The sequence below is a fragment of the Diospyros lotus genome, chromosome 14, assembly GCF_014633365.1.
Source record: "Diospyros lotus cultivar Yz01 chromosome 14, ASM1463336v1, whole genome shotgun sequence".
Classification (NCBI taxonomy): Eukaryota; Viridiplantae; Streptophyta; class Magnoliopsida; order Ericales; family Ebenaceae; genus Diospyros; species Diospyros lotus.
This window is the reverse complement of record NC_068351.1, coordinates 9,043,348-9,058,467: the sequence shown is the minus strand read 5'-3', so window position 1 is coordinate 9,058,467 and position 15,120 is coordinate 9,043,348. Positions and strand designations below refer to the sequence as shown.

The 15,120-nt window shown below is 36.8% G+C and overlaps 2 protein-coding genes across 2 annotated transcripts; one reads left to right on the top strand and one right to left on the bottom strand.

The window, feature by feature from the left end:
* The first annotated feature begins 534 nt into the window (after positions 1 to 534).
* Positions 535 to 5,245, top strand: LOC127789886 (tubulin beta-1 chain). The gene is made up of 4 exons (XM_052318950.1): positions 535 to 696; positions 1,762 to 2,163; positions 2,716 to 2,985; positions 4,225 to 5,245. The coding sequence occupies exons 2-4, from the start codon at positions 1,770 to 1,772 to the stop codon at positions 4,902 to 4,904; spliced, it is 1,344 nt and encodes a 447-aa protein (XP_052174910.1). The 5' UTR covers positions 535 to 696; positions 1,762 to 1,769; the 3' UTR covers positions 4,905 to 5,245.
* A 5,047-nt stretch (positions 5,246 to 10,292) lies between these two features.
* On the bottom strand, positions 10,293 to 14,846 carry LOC127789884 (probable mediator of RNA polymerase II transcription subunit 26b). The gene is made up of 9 exons (XM_052318949.1): positions 13,449 to 14,846; positions 13,132 to 13,200; positions 12,935 to 13,017; positions 12,190 to 12,242; positions 11,978 to 12,099; positions 11,841 to 11,868; positions 11,394 to 11,725; positions 11,225 to 11,306; positions 10,293 to 10,992 (listed from the first exon to the last, which is right to left on the bottom strand). The coding sequence occupies exons 1-9, from the start codon at positions 13,902 to 13,904 to the stop codon at positions 10,868 to 10,870; spliced, it is 1,350 nt and encodes a 449-aa protein (XP_052174909.1). The 5' UTR covers positions 13,905 to 14,846; the 3' UTR covers positions 10,293 to 10,867.
* Between the last annotated feature and the right edge of the window lie 274 nt (positions 14,847 to 15,120).

The window sequence follows — 15,120 nt, the reverse complement described above, 5'->3', positions numbered from 1 at the left end:
ATTAAAATCACAGTGTAATAAATGTTTATTTGAAAACAAGTACATTTGTTTTTAATTACCTTTATGCCTTTATTAATTTAAAACTTATATATATCCGTATAACGCGGTATTTCTAGATTAATTTTGCTTAATTCAGACGACCTATCTGACGCAAGAATCGCTTTTTTCAATGATAGTATCATACAATATATTAAAAAATTAAAAAGAAGACGATTTTTTAATATAAAAATGTTAAATTTCCTAATATTATTGTTATATTGTTAATTTCGGGATTCCTTCAATGTTTATTGTCAGAGGGCATTCCCGTCATTTACGCGTTTAGATGTAAAAAAATTGCGAGTACCTTCGGCGAGCGTAGTCAAAGGGCATTTTCGTCATTCAACAAGGGGTATATTTGTCACTCGGCCGTATATTTATTTTCAAAAATTTAAAACTCCGCCAATCATTAAGAACAACGCCCATCTAGACCGTCGATTTCTGCCATCTGACGGCATCCAACGGCCGACAAAAAATAGGAGGGAAACAACCTGAACCGTCAGATTCACAGTTCACTCTTCACTTCTGTATATAATCCTCTCTAGGGTTCTCTCTCTTCCACACACTCTGCTGTCTGCTCTCTCTCTGTTGATCGAGTGGGAACTGTCGCTCGATCTATCCATCTTCGACTTTCCGATCTCGTCGTCTCTCTTTACCTTTGTGAGTTTTTTCCTTGGTTTTTTTGAAATTTTTTCTCTTAAGTGCTTTGATTCAGTTTATGCGAGTATTTCATATCGCTTTAGATCTTTGAATATCATATTTACTGCATTGCGTGGGCGTCATCTCTCGATATCACGTCCTACAATGGCTAGGGGTTGGATTCTCGTATAGCATGCTGCTGCATTGCACGGATATATGTGGTTTTTGGTAAATTGTTGTCTGAATTAGAGTTTGGGCGAGATCTATGTATGCATTTCTTTCTATCTTTACAGTTCCACTTGCATTTCTGGAATTCTATGGCTTTAGATCAACATACTTGATCGCGAGGATTTTTATGATCTGATATCCGGTTCAAAAGAAACATACCCAGTTTCTTTAATCTTCTGGATGACCATCTGTAATTCATTTGTTTCATTGAAATATTTTCAAGTTTTCCGATTTTAAGATTGGCCATTACATGGTCGCAAATTGTTCCCCTTGCTTTGAGTTTTTCCTTGTTTCCCTAGATCTGTTGGATATCTTTGGTTTCAGTGTCATGTCACATAATTTGATCAGTCTTTGTTGTATATCATTTTACATAATTCGGCCATTCATTTGGATCTTTCAAGCAAATTTGATGTATTTGCTATCCTTGCTAATAATTTCGGAGCTTTGCACACTGCAATCAGCATCTTCTCTGATTGACTAATTTGGGGGATACGAGTACTTTGCGCTTTTGGGTCGCTTTAAGGTTATTATATTCTTCTCTAAGGTTATCATTAATTATGATTTGTAGTTGGTTAGCGAGAGTTGTAAGCCATTGAATTGCTAGATTTTGTTATTGATTTTGAATTCAACATAAACAGAGGCTGAATATTTTGGTTCAATTGCGCTTTGTTTGTTCATTTGATGTTGTTTGCTGCTATGTATAATGTCTGGTTAATTTTATTGTATTTCACTTTTTAAATAAATCTTATTAGTTGAATAGTCTACATGAAATTCCTCAATATTCCAAGAATTATTGAGTGCTTGATTGTTGTCATCTTAGTTTTGGTAAATTGACTAATTCTCCTGTTGAATTTTCAGGAAAAAAAATGAGAGAAATCCTTCATGTTCAGGGGGGACAATGTGGAAACCAGATTGGATCAAAATTTTGGGAAGTTGTTTGTGATGAACATGGCATAGATCCAACCGGAAGGTATGTTGGGACTTCAGATTTACAACTTGAACGTGTCAATGTATACTACAACGAGGCTTCTTGTGGGAGGTTTGTTCCTCGTGCTGTGCTCATGGATCTTGAGCCTGGCACCATGGACAGTGTTCGAACTGGTCCCTATGGCCAGATTTTCCGCCCTGATAACTTTGTCTTTGGCCAGTCTGGTGCTGGTAATAACTGGGCTAAAGGACATTATACTGAGGGTGCAGAGCTTATTGATTCAGTTCTTGATGTTGTGAGAAAGGAAGCTGAGAACTGTGACTGCCTTCAAGGTACGGCTGTATGAAATATTTAGGTTTCTCTTGAACCTTCTGGTATGCAGGTCAAGCATTGTTTTGTCTTTTGAATAGTTTTTTGGTTTTTTTAATAGTCTCTGGAGGCTGGAACTTTTTTTTTTTTTTTTTTTTTCTCTTATAAAGTGGCGTTTATTCATTAAATCAATCATTACACAACCAATATCCCCCCCCCCCCCCCCCAAAAAAAAAAAAAAAAAAAAAAAAGCCTTCTTGAGATTATTGTTTGGTTTATGATAAGTCCATGTATTATTGCAATCCTGTGTTGTTTATTTAGGGAGATTGTTATATTACTTGGTCCTGTGAATTCAGAAGTTGCCTTCTGTTAGAAATTTTGGGTTGTTGTTTAAATCCTGTTGTTGCTGACAATTTTATGTTTTTGCAAGATACATCTGAAGGGGTGAACTCTATCCATATTTTTTGTCCAATAATTTGCTAAAGTGGAATTCAATATTAAGTCTTAGTAGTTCAGAGGATCACATTGCTTCTTTGTAGTGCTACCTTGTGGTTGATGATGTTGTCTTTATGTAGGTTTTCAAGTCTGCCACTCACTGGGTGGGGGAACAGGTTCTGGAATGGGCACCTTGCTGATCTCCAAAATTAGGGAGGAATACCCTGATAGAATGATGCTTACATTCTCAGTGTTTCCATCTCCAAAGGTTTCAGATACAGTTGTTGAGCCATATAATGCTACTCTTTCTGTCCACCAGCTTGTTGAGAATGCAGATGAGTGCATGGTGCTTGATAATGAAGCTCTGTATGATATCTGTTTCAGGACTCTTAAGCTTACCACACCTAGCTGTGAGTTTACGTTCCTTTTTTGGCATGTGTCTAAATTCTTTGTGCTGATTGACCTGCTAAATGTTTCAGATTTTCTTTTTTTTTTTTTAATTTTAATTGCTAATAGTTCTGTTGCCCTTTTCTCATTAGGTTTTTTTAGTTTCCTCGATACATTACTGTGTATCAACATAATCAGGTTGATATATTTGAGGCAGGGGATTTAAGCCTTGAGATATGGTGCACCACCTAGTGTTTCTGTTTTTATGTGCTGGCACTTGCTAGTTTAAGATGTTGTTTTGAGGTTGGATATTTTCTGTAATAGATGCTGCCAGAATGTTTTTATGGGGCTTAAGTGATTCATTGAACTAGTTTAACTTTTTACTAGTTTGTTTCCCCTTATTGTGTGAAAGTGCATAAATATTTCTGGTGTTAATTGGGGGTGCCACATCCTTGCGGGTTTGGTAGGTTGCAGTCTACAGGATTCTGGGTCCAGCATACGTCTCCGTTCAACATGAATTATTCTGAATCACCTGTGGTCCTCTGCATTTTTGTTGTCACATTGAGGCAAGATAGCTATGGGGGGCCTATTTTTAATATCAAATGTATGACCTAACTAAATTATTTAATTCCAAGGGCTGATGCTATTTTCATCCTGAGACTTATGAGCTGTCATGCATAAGCCTTAATTGGATGTGGGATCCACGTTTTTGGTTGTGAATGCTATGTTCTAACTAGCCAATGCTGCACTGCCTGATATATAGTTTGTCATCCTTTCAATTATAATCTTGATTGGAAATTTTGAGTTTTAATATATATAGTTCTATGCTTGTGTACAGTTAGATATATTTTTGGTTCCTATTTATTTTCTTTATGCGTTATATGATATTTATGAGACAGTTTACACAAGATTTTGGACAGCAATGGATGTTTGTCAAATGTACAAAAATAATCATCTCTATGTAACTTTGGTGTGTGAAATCCAATGACTATCTGCTGTTTGAAGAAATATATTCACCGGGAGATCTTAAATGTTGATTCTTGTCTCTTTGTTATTACTAAGAATTGACCAGTGTACTCTTCTAGCGAAATAAAATAATAATTAGTCTAAACTTGTTTGGTATATAGAGAAGGGTAATTTTTCAAGCAAGGAATAAATGTTTATATGTACATTTTTGGATTGTCCTCTCCTTTCATTTTCATATACTGTCATTTGCTTGTTTCTTAAAGTTCACTGATAACTCTCTTTTGTAAATCTTGTAGTTGGTGATCTGAACCACCTGATCTCTGCAACCATGAGTGGGGTGACTTGCTGCCTTCGGTTCCCTGGTCAACTCAACTCTGATCTCCGAAAGCTTGCTGTAAACTTAATTCCCTTCCCCCGTCTGCATTTCTTCATGGTTGGATTTGCACCTCTGACCTCTCGTGGGTCCCAGCAATACCGTGCCCTTACAGTCCCTGAACTGACCCAACAAATGTGGGATGCAAAGAACATGATGTGTGCCGCTGACCCGCGACATGGACGCTATCTCACTGCCTCAGCCATGTTCAGGGGCAAAATGAGCACCAAAGAGGTGGACGAACAAATGATCAATGTCCAGAACAAGAACTCGTCTTACTTTGTGGAGTGGATCCCTAACAATGTGAAATCAAGTGTTTGTGACATTCCGCCAAGGGGGCTTTCCATAGCATCCACCTTTGTTGGGAACTCGACTTCCATCCAGGAAATGTTCAGGAGAGTGAGCGAGCAGTTCACTGCTATGTTCAGGAGAAAAGCTTTCTTGCACTGGTACACTGGGGAAGGAATGGATGAAATGGAGTTCACAGAAGCCGAAAGCAACATGAATGATCTTGTTTCCGAGTACCAGCAGTACCAGGATGCTACTGCTGATGAGGAGGGTGAGTATGAAGATGAGGAGGAAGAAGCCATTGAGCCTATGTGAAAACAAGTGGAGATGGACTTTTGATGTAAAGAGAAGAATGTCTGCTGCTGCTGCCGTTGTCTTATATTGATGCATGCATAATATGTTTACTCCATTATCTGGTTGGGAAAGCTTCTTTAGCAGTGGTCTTTTTACCGGGAGAGCCTGAAAACTATCTAGTTTTCTCTCTCCTAGTTGCTAGTATATCCTGCGACCCGCATTGGTTGGTTATACTTGCCTATTATGGTTGGGTAAGATAGATTGCGTGTTATATTTCTTCTATGTTACTTGTATCTGTTTGTATTCCAGACTTGCTCATGTTTCGGTTGCTTCTTTGTATTGTAGTGAATCATTTTGCTCTATGGATCGGATCTTTCATGGATGATGACTGTTTTGAGTCCATTTTAGATTTAGTCCTACTCAGATGGGTGTTGTTACTGTTGTGCCTCTACCCCATGCTCGGACCATTGCACTTGGAGAATCCGGTTGTCTTGTATATATAATACACATATTAGACCCGAATATTTAGAAACACAAATTAGGTAGGTATACGTTTTAAATCTGTTTTGACAAAGGTTTGATTCAGAATGCCTAGAATCAACTAGCCATTAATCTGAGTTGGAAAGTTGGTGATGGCATAATGGAAAAGACAAATTGAATTGTGGTTGAATAGTTGGCACGCAGGAAGGCAAAGTTGTGATACAATATCTGGTAACTAGTTATTTGGTAGCTTATTGATTTTTTTGGAAGATGCAATCAGAGAAGAATATGACAGATAAGCTCATAGATGGTTGGCAGGTTGATTATATATCTTCAAAAAGTAGCGAAGACGGCCAAATGGGCATATAATAGCATTTTTCATGTTTGGCTGTATGGTGACCGAGTCATAAGAAGTGTTTTTAGTATCTTTGAATTTGCTGGCTTCTCAACACTTGTGTGGAATGGGTTATTCTGACGACGCCTTTACCAAACTACATTCAAGTTTCAGATCCAATCAATAATTTCTTGAATTCTACTCCAAAGTATGCTTGAATTCCCCCAACCTACCTTTATCCCACTGGTCAGCTTTGGAGCATAGAACCTGTTTGCATCATTGTTTCGAGTAAATCAATTGAAACTCCACAGAATGGATGCTGGCCTAGTGCTAGTGGTGGGGAATGGTGCGGCGGGGTACTTGATTATTTTTACGGGTAACTCAAACCAATTGTAAATAATAATAATAGTGGTAGTATATCTCTCATTACAGTTCTACCTCCCAATGTTTGTTAGGTACAGATCCAATCATTTATTTATATTTATAATTAAATAAATGATTTTTTTGGCAATGGGTCATTTTCTCCAATGCGATTCATAAATAAATGGCGGCTACACATGGGAACTCCATTGATGGGACATTTGACCAACTTGACAAATCCAATCCCAATCTTCATCTTGTCTCGGTTGGTTGTTACAATCACAATATTCTTAATTATAGGTTACTTGTTATTTGATTCTATTTTTTATTTTTATTTTTTGTTTAGTTTAGATTAGTAGTTTTCTTTACCTTACTCTCAACATTCTTTTCTTTTATACTATACAAAATTATTACTTTATTAAAAACAATATATAACTTTTTTTTAAAATTATTCTTAATAACATTATCTATCGGTTCCTCGAATTGATATTTCAAAATCACGAGTGCGATAACACACGCATTGTTTGTTAGGAAATAAATATGATGCGTGCATATGCATGCGGAGTTATTTGATGATGGCTTTCCTACGAAGAAGGACTAGTAGCAGCACTAACATTAGTCCAGCCCATTGTGATGCCTCCACCACCAACACCCAATCCAGATAAGAAATAGGCCATAAGCCCAAGTTACTTTTTCTACATGGGCTAAGCCCAACCTCTGCCCACCCCCCCCCCCAAAAAAAACAAAAAACAAAAAAAAAAACCAATATCTTAGATTTGATTCTGATTTCGATCAAATCTTGTAACTGTGGTCCATCCCCATCCAGGCTTAAGATACAGAGAATTTTGTTCTCTGAATAACAAATTAAGAGAGATGGTTTTTATGGCCCAATCAAGTTCCAAACATGAGGTTGGCAAGGAATGATGCTGTCCTTGTTCCATTTTTTTTAAAAAATAAAAATAAAAAGCGTATATTATTTGTTACCTTTCTTTCATTCATGTTGTGGTCCATGTATGTAAGTATATATTTGGTTCGGATGGATCATATTCTATTTTTGTTGCTTTTTGCACATTGAGCAAGCCAACTAAGGTAGAGCTGCTGATTATCTAACTAATCTAATTATGGAAAGCAATTTAAGCAAAAACAAGGAATTAAAATTAGGTAAGATAAACTTAATTTACTCCATACTTTTGTTTCTTCATCAAATGCCCTCCCTTTCCTTTTTAAAATAGACTATATATATTATATATATATATATACGTAGCTTGATCAAATTATTATGAGCTTAATGACAATTGAATTTGAAGGAGGATTGTTTTATGTGTGATTTGATGATCAAATATATATTTTTAGAGGTCAAGACTGGAGTGAGTTAATGCCCGCCTAGCATATGCATATAATGCACCTCCCAACTTTGCTTGCTTGTGGATTCTCATCATGTTTCACGGACACGGTTCTAAAATGTCCTTGACTTCTAAATCATTGCAACTTAAATGAATAAAAAAAATTAAAATTCATGTGGAAAAGTCAATTTCATCCTTGTATTATAAGTCAATTTTCCATTCTCTTTTTATATCAATCTAATACTTAAATTTTCAAAATAATTCCAATTGCCAATTAACTCTTAGTCACCATTAGCCGCCATTAGTCAAATGGTGGATATGAAATTGACTTTTTTTTTTTTTTTTACAACTGATTCATAAGGTGATGAGTTTTTTAACTCCAAAAATATTTAAACTTAACTAGCCTTTCTCTATGTAATTAAGATTTTGTTCATCATCATTAGTCTTTTATTTAAATTTATTCATCATATATATATATATAATATGAAACCATCTAACATATCTAAATATTTACAGTAGTATTTAAAATTATAATATGGGTATTTGAGTTGATAAGGTAAGTACATGCATTTTTATAAAGGCACAGGCACAGCATATGTTTGTTGGGAAAGGGGATAAGAACATGAAAAATCTTATCCTACTGACCCACCACCAGTCCAAAAATCAATGCAATAAAGGCAAGTCAAACAATCTTTAGGCTTTAGCCACACCCACCACCATAATATACCATGGAAAGGGACTTTCCCAATGCCGCCTTCTCATAAGGAATTGCTTTCCCAACAGTATTGCTGTCTTTTACACCCTTGTGGTGGGGGATATAAAGATAGGACCCAAATCATAATAATAATAATAATAATAAGAAGAAGAGGAAGCCCATCCTACTTATGGTTATGGATAATATATATGAGAGGTTTCCTTCCTTACTCTATTGTTGTGTACCCGGAGATCATCCTGCCATGTAATATTATTATTATTATTATTATTATTATTAAGAATAGTCTTTTATTTATTTCATTGTGTGTTTTTGTCAAGCCGTAATTTGAACGCAAGTGCCATCCAGAGGGTTTGCCACTTAGAACCATTTAGGTCGTCTTCTGGTGGCTTTGAATTAATCAAGAAGTTTATACATATTTTTGTACCCTTTATATGTATATATATATATATATATATATGAGTAACTCTGTACAAATGGAATTATTATTATTATTATTATTATTTATGTTTATACGTTACGAAAGAAAAACTTGCTGCTAAAGTGAATCGTACGTATTGAGAAATAATCTGTTAAAACATTTTTATGATCTTATATATATATGTATATGTATATATGTAGGTATATATATGGCCTGCAGGCCGTTAAGACTGCTACCTAACTTTTCAATCAGAGAGAGGAGGGCCTCCCAGAACAGCACCAGCAAACGGCAATCTATAAAGAAATTGCTTCTTCCAATTGAAATACTTAAATAGTATAAGTTACTAAGGATAATGATAATACATCATGGCTAGTCTCTTCCAAGTCTTACATCCAAACTGACTTTACCAAAAGACAAACAACCAACCAACACATTTACATGAACATCACCTCTTCTTACAGACTTCCTTTCATCAATTAAGTCACGTTTCTATCATCTTGTTAACGTCTCCTCAATTCTATCCAAAAATATAAATGTGGCAAATATAAATATTATATGCAGACAAATTAATATAAAGAAAAGTAATCACGTCGTCATGACTCCATTCTATATATCCCTAATATATATGCTTTTTGAGTCATTACTTGATTATTTATATGAATTCAAAGTCTAATTTAACTAATACTTTAAAGTAAAAAATTCATAATATGAGAGACCAAATGAGTTTAGGTGGAGAGGGTTTTTTAGATTAATTTAAATCAAATTAAGATATGAGAATTTCTGTTTCATAAGAAAAGAAAAATTGCTAACTGGTGAGGGTTGGTATGTGTGATCAGAGCAAAGAGAAAGAAACATAAACAAAATAAATAAAAGAATAATAATAATAATGAAGAGTCACAGGCAGCCGTACAATTCACCCTCCCTGGAGGTTGATCTTGGATTTGTAAAATTTAAGATCAACACGAACACAGTTCATCCCCTGGTCCGGTGGAATTACCCAATAAAGTTGGTAAAATTGGTGGCTCGAAGGAAACGCGTGGACCCCAGTGAAGGGTGGTCAAAAGCGATGGATGGAGCAGCATGTGCGTTGCATATCGGCTTCTGCCTATGGCCTATGGCTATGACCAATCCTCTTCTTGTCTGGATTCTATGGTCTCCTCCTTTCTCTTAGCCCTTTAAAGGAAATCGACTTTATCCTTCCCTGTCTCTCTTGTTTTTGTTTTCTTTGCTCTTAAAAATGTTTTCCACATTCTTTTGTCAAAACATCTTTTAAATTATATGCCCATTTCATTCAAGTCATAGGACTGAGATTGAACAATATTTGAGCATCGCTAATGATACAAATGATGTGATCTTTATATATTATCTTTAACCATAAGAATCATTTATATTTAGGTATTAAAGTTGTAAACATGTGAAAAATAAATATCATAAGTCAATATTGATCAATAGAAAACTCATTCATGCATTTCTACCATCATAACACGATTCATTGTCTTCATTTTCTAATTGAATTGTTAGTTGACCATCTATGTCTTACCATATCTAGAAAGGCGAGCTTGACAGCAACAGTAAAGTTTGATTCTTTGTAATTAAAACATAACAAGCTACAAGTTATGAAAACAATCTCTTGGTGTATGTGTAAAAAATGGACTCTTCCATGATCCTTGAGAAACAGAAAAGCATGAATTGTGAACCACGTATGATTATAGATTTACTAGTCAAGTCAAGCAACTGCCACCAATTGCTAAATTGCGAAGGAAAAGAGAAATCCAAGCAACATGGGATAAAATTAGTAGCTAGCGTAACTATACATCACATCTCAGCTTAAACTTGGTATTCCCACTAAACATGAACGTCCAACCAAACTTACACGGGTTTATACCAGTGAAAATCCACTCATTCTGTGCAGATTTATGTATGTCGTTCCAGCCTGATGATAGTGTGGAATCAAAACAGAGGAGGAGGAAATCAGAGAGATTTTTGAGAGGGAGTCACCATAGGGAAGGGGGCAAATCAGTGCTCTCTACAACAAATCATGGGTCAAGACCACAATCTATGTATCAGGCTCCCCCCACTCCAACACCAAAACGTCTATATACCTCCAATAATTCTAAATTCAGTTCAAAAAGTAACAAGGCTTGCCGCTACCAGCTTTGCCATTTCTGGCAAGGCAGGCTCAGCAGTATAAGTTCTTCGCTTGGTGGACGATGCGTGAGCGAGCATGGGGAGGAACCGAAGTGATCCAGAGAGTAACTACTTGTGTTCCTTCGCTTTGTTGGTTTTCCAAATGGAAGAACTGTTATTCGGGATACCTTGGCAAAAATACGTGATCTAGCGACGCCCATTTGCCCAGTGCCTGTTGTGATTACCAGGTCTCGTGTTTGGGTTTCTGTGGGCAAGCCCCTGCTTGGGAAGATCGTGCAATTCCATAACCTGGATCGTTCGTTGCCTCTTGGCTGTTGAGTAAAAATAACTACCACGATCAGATAAAAAGTAAACTAGCGACTCACTAGACATTACTTCTCCCCTAAACGACTACTAGTTCTGCCAAGTGCTTCAACTAAAATTAAGATTATGGTGAACCATAAATAGAACATGAAAGTGAGATCACTCAAATTTGTTTCTGCTCCACTAGAACCTATTGAAGTAGTATGGAAACTGTGGAAGTTCTAAGGAGGAGAGACGAACCATTCTCAGCTTGTTGGTAGCGCTCATGGAGTTTCCTCTTTGCGGCTTCAAGTCTTGCAGCATCATCCAAACATTTGAGTTTCTAATCAAAACAAAAGCAAACAGTAAGATGAAGTTAATAATAATCCAAGTAGTTTTTCTACGAGAAATGTGTATAGACGATACTCACATCTTGTTGAGCAGCCACCGGCTTCTTCTGAATTGTAGCCTTATCTGATCTTGGAAGGAATTTCATGTCATTGCCGACCTTTTGCCCGGCAGTTACTTTCGTTGGTCTGCCAGGCCAGGATTCAGGGTTTGAGGGCGTATTTGGTTTCACAACAGCTGCTTGTTTCTTCATCACGAGTTCTTGTTTCTTCAATTCTTCATCCCTTTTGTCCCTGCCAGGAGGATACAATCCCTGGGGAATCTGTTGCTTCTGCTTGGGAACACTCTGCTTCTCCATTGATGCTTTTGTGCTATTCCCGTGGTTCTTGTTGAATTCCCCACTGTTTCGAGGATCTGAAACAACATCCCCACTCAAAATCATGAATCTCTAAGAAGTGGGGAATTCAAATATAGAACGATAGGAAAAGCTTTACAATAAAAAGCACAAAGGATTGCGAATTCAACTCACTTCCATCATCATCCATGCCATCAAAGAACTTTGGTAAGCAGAAGTTGAGAAACAAAAGAAAAAAAATTCTGTCAGCCACTAACCATAAAGAAATAACTTTTCTAACTTCGCAAATTAGCAAGTAAAAGAGAACACACCTGAGACAGCTCCATTGAAGTCTGAGTAGCAAAGAAAGCTCCTTCGTCCAATGGAGGAGAAGGGAGCCCTTCTTCTTCATAATCAGCAGATGGGTTTACAGATTGTGGGGTAACTTCTGCACCTGTGCGTGGAAGGATTAGAACTTAGTTTCCATCAAGAACGACATAAGAGGAATTTAATATCAACTAATCTTTTACAAACAAATCAGTACCTGCAATAGCTGCCGTAGCATTGACCCACGCATCTACCATATCTTTCCACAGTCTGCAATTAACAATAACGGAATTAGAAGTAGAACTTAAATGTTTACCTGATAAAATACAGGAAAAAGACAAATTTAAGGTACATTCAACATTAACAGCGAAAGAAAGAAGTCAACTGTATTTTGCATTAGGAAGATTGCACTAACAAAAAAATCCAGCAGCAAGATGCTGCATAACTCGCTTGTCAATAAAAAGAAAATGCCAAACCAAACTTTTATAATTCATGTAATTTAGAAAAAAAAGGATGAGTTTGGGTTATTTTACATGCCATCAAAGATAAGAATGGAAAGAAGTTAATAAATTGCGTGATCTTTATTTTCAGCAAAGTATGAGCTGAATAAAGCAATCATCACCATCAAAGCTATAGAAATCAGACATATAGAGATGGAGAAGTAGGCCTAATTTCAGATGTAGCAATACTATCTACAAGAATCACGATAAGATGTTAAAAACCAAGCTCTAGCCAAACCATGAAGCTGCTGACCGTGTTCATGAAGCACATGGAATTGCCAGCAACAATATTCAGTTTTGGAAGAGAAACATTTTAGTAGTACCATGCCAATTGCAAATTCTTTGTCCATAAACACGACAAGTATGCATGGAAGAGATTGACGAAACAATAATAGTTTCACCTAAGTCATCCAACTGAACCAAACTTAAAAAACAGCCCAGCCAGAGGCAAGAATTACGTACTCAATGAGTGTCCGAGCAAGATATCGAATCTGCTTCGATCCATGCTTCCTAAGAGAATTGACAGACTTGCCAATTTCTGTGGCCTGTGGTGCAAAGAGTTATTTAAGGCTTTAAGCCACCAGAGCAAAATCAGAAACTTTGAGCTCCAAAGAAGCTACCAAAGTGAAGAAATTGATCGACAAAAAGACTGTTCAAACCTTCAGTGTATCCACAGACAAAGCCATTAACTGAAGCCTCCTCAGCGAATCAAGTAACACCGAATCAGACTGTCACATAAAGCACCAATTATCAACAAGCAAATATGCAGAAAACCTGACGAGCACTATTCTAACCAGGCAAAAACATTCTTCAAAAGAAAACATCTAAAAACACCCAAACAGAAGCATAAAATTCAATGTTTTGATAAACAAGAAAATTCTAAAAGGTATGAGATCTATTAACGCAGAAATTGGACTAATGCCTGATCAGTTCAGATGAAAAAAAGGATATTGGATAGAAAGTTAAGGAGAGAAACCTCATCTTGGCGATTTCGAAGAATCTCTTTGATCCTCAAGACTTCCCCAACAATCTGACTCTCTTCTTCAATCTCATCGGTCAATGCCTCAGCTTCGCCATAGCTGTAATTACTCACTTGTTTCATATTCGTCTCTACCTGATCACTATTCACTTTGCTCTCTTTACTGCCGCCGGCCTCAAATTCACAGCCGTCTCTGTCAAAGCCGCCCTTGCAAGCTTCGGACTCGTCGTCTCCAGCACCGGGCACCGACAACTCGATGCTGTCGCAGCCGATACATCGGACCAACCTAGACGAAAACAAAATCTCTCCGATTCGATCTCTCCTCAACCTGAACTCCTGGGGACAATCTGACGCCGCAACCATAATCGCGTGCTCGATTATATCGAATATGTCCGAATTCGATGTCCGAAAGTAATTCCGCCAGTTATCCAGGGTTCTAGATTTCATGGCCATGGCTGGGATTTAGGGAAAACCCAGATCGGAAATCGAGTTTCAGTCAATACCCAGAAATCAGAATTCGATTCTCATCCGATTTTGAGAATACCCAGAAGCCAAGAACTCGATTTCGACACAGATTTTGACTATTTTGGTTCCCTATCAGTTTGATTGACTCTAAAGATTGATATTTGGATGATCAAATCGATTACGTCAAGGACAAGACTTGTTAACAAATGATCGGATAAACCAATATCAGTCTGAAAGTGGTTCTATCTTGGACTTGGATGAAACCCCAAAAGTTTTCCCGGAAATCGGAATAAATTTTCTTGGGAAAACTATGTGCTATTTCCGGGAATACTAGGAAATCCAGAACCACAATCTGACGGAATAGGCTGTGATTTTCCTCACGTCTATCCAAAATCCAACAGAACCCAATTCGAAGAATGCACAGAAAGATGCTAATTATGGCAAGAAAATAATAATAATAAAAATAATAATAACAGTAGTTGCGAGGAGTCTCTCTCTCTCTCTACCCTGTTTGTCTCTCTAGAAAATTGGTATTCTGGTTTGGGGGGTTGGATTGATCAGATTAGATAGATAGAGAGATAGATAGATACAGAAGACGGGGCAGGTGATCAGACGTGCACAAGCAAAGGGTTCAAAGAAACTTCATGCTCCAACGCGGTTTGTCTTACAATTACCCGGGTTTGAATTGCACTGACAGAGGTGAAAGAAAGACATTTTCTTTTTAAAGAATTGAATAATAAATCGCGATTTCTCTCTCTTTTTCCAGTTTCGATCTTTTACTCAAGAAATTTTCCGTCTTGACTCTTCCCGGGTTGTTGATTAGTAAAGAAAACAAAAGAAAAGAAAAGATGCAAATATCAGATAAACAAAGAAATAGAATTGTAGATGAAATAGTAATCAGATTGATTTTTGACTGAATTTTGGTGGAAAGAGAGAGAGAGAAAGAGAGAGGGTCTTGCGCAGTGCTTGGACTCTTTTATCAGCGCGTGAGTATGGTTGTTGGGGCGGGTCTTTGTTGAAAATGAAGGGAAGGAAAAGGAAACAAATAAATCTCGTAAAAAATAGTAATTTTATCTTAAGGTCATGTTTGGATATGGATTGAACGATGGAGAGGAAAGGGCAACAAAGGATTTAAAGAGTAGTCAAGGAGAAATACATACTTCCTTGTTTGAAATACATTTAAAATGAAAAAGGAGAAAGGGTT

Bases quoted from the DNA above. Each gene is read 5' to 3' on its own strand.
- LOC127789886 (XM_052318950.1), top strand. From the start codon at position 1,770: ATGAGAGAAATCCTTCATGTTCAGGGGGGACAATGTGGAAACCAGATT. The intron at 2,164-2,715 runs GTACGGCTGTAT...GTCTTTATGTAG, and splicing joins GAACTGTGACTGCCTTCAAG to GTTTTCAAGTCTGCCACTCA. The intron at 2,986-4,224 runs GTGAGTTTACGT...TAAATCTTGTAG, and splicing joins TAAGCTTACCACACCTAGCT to TTGGTGATCTGAACCACCTG.
- LOC127789884 (XM_052318949.1), bottom strand. From the start codon at position 13,904: ATGGCCATGAAATCTAGAACCCTGGATAACTGGCGGAATTACTTTCGG. The intron at 13,018-13,131 runs GTTTGAACAGTC...TTTGCACCACAG, and splicing joins TGTCTGTGGATACACTGAAG to GCCACAGAAATTGGCAAGTC. The intron at 12,243-12,934 runs GTACGTAATTCT...TGTTAATTGCAG, and splicing joins CTTGCTCGGACACTCATTGA to ACTGTGGAAAGATATGGTAG.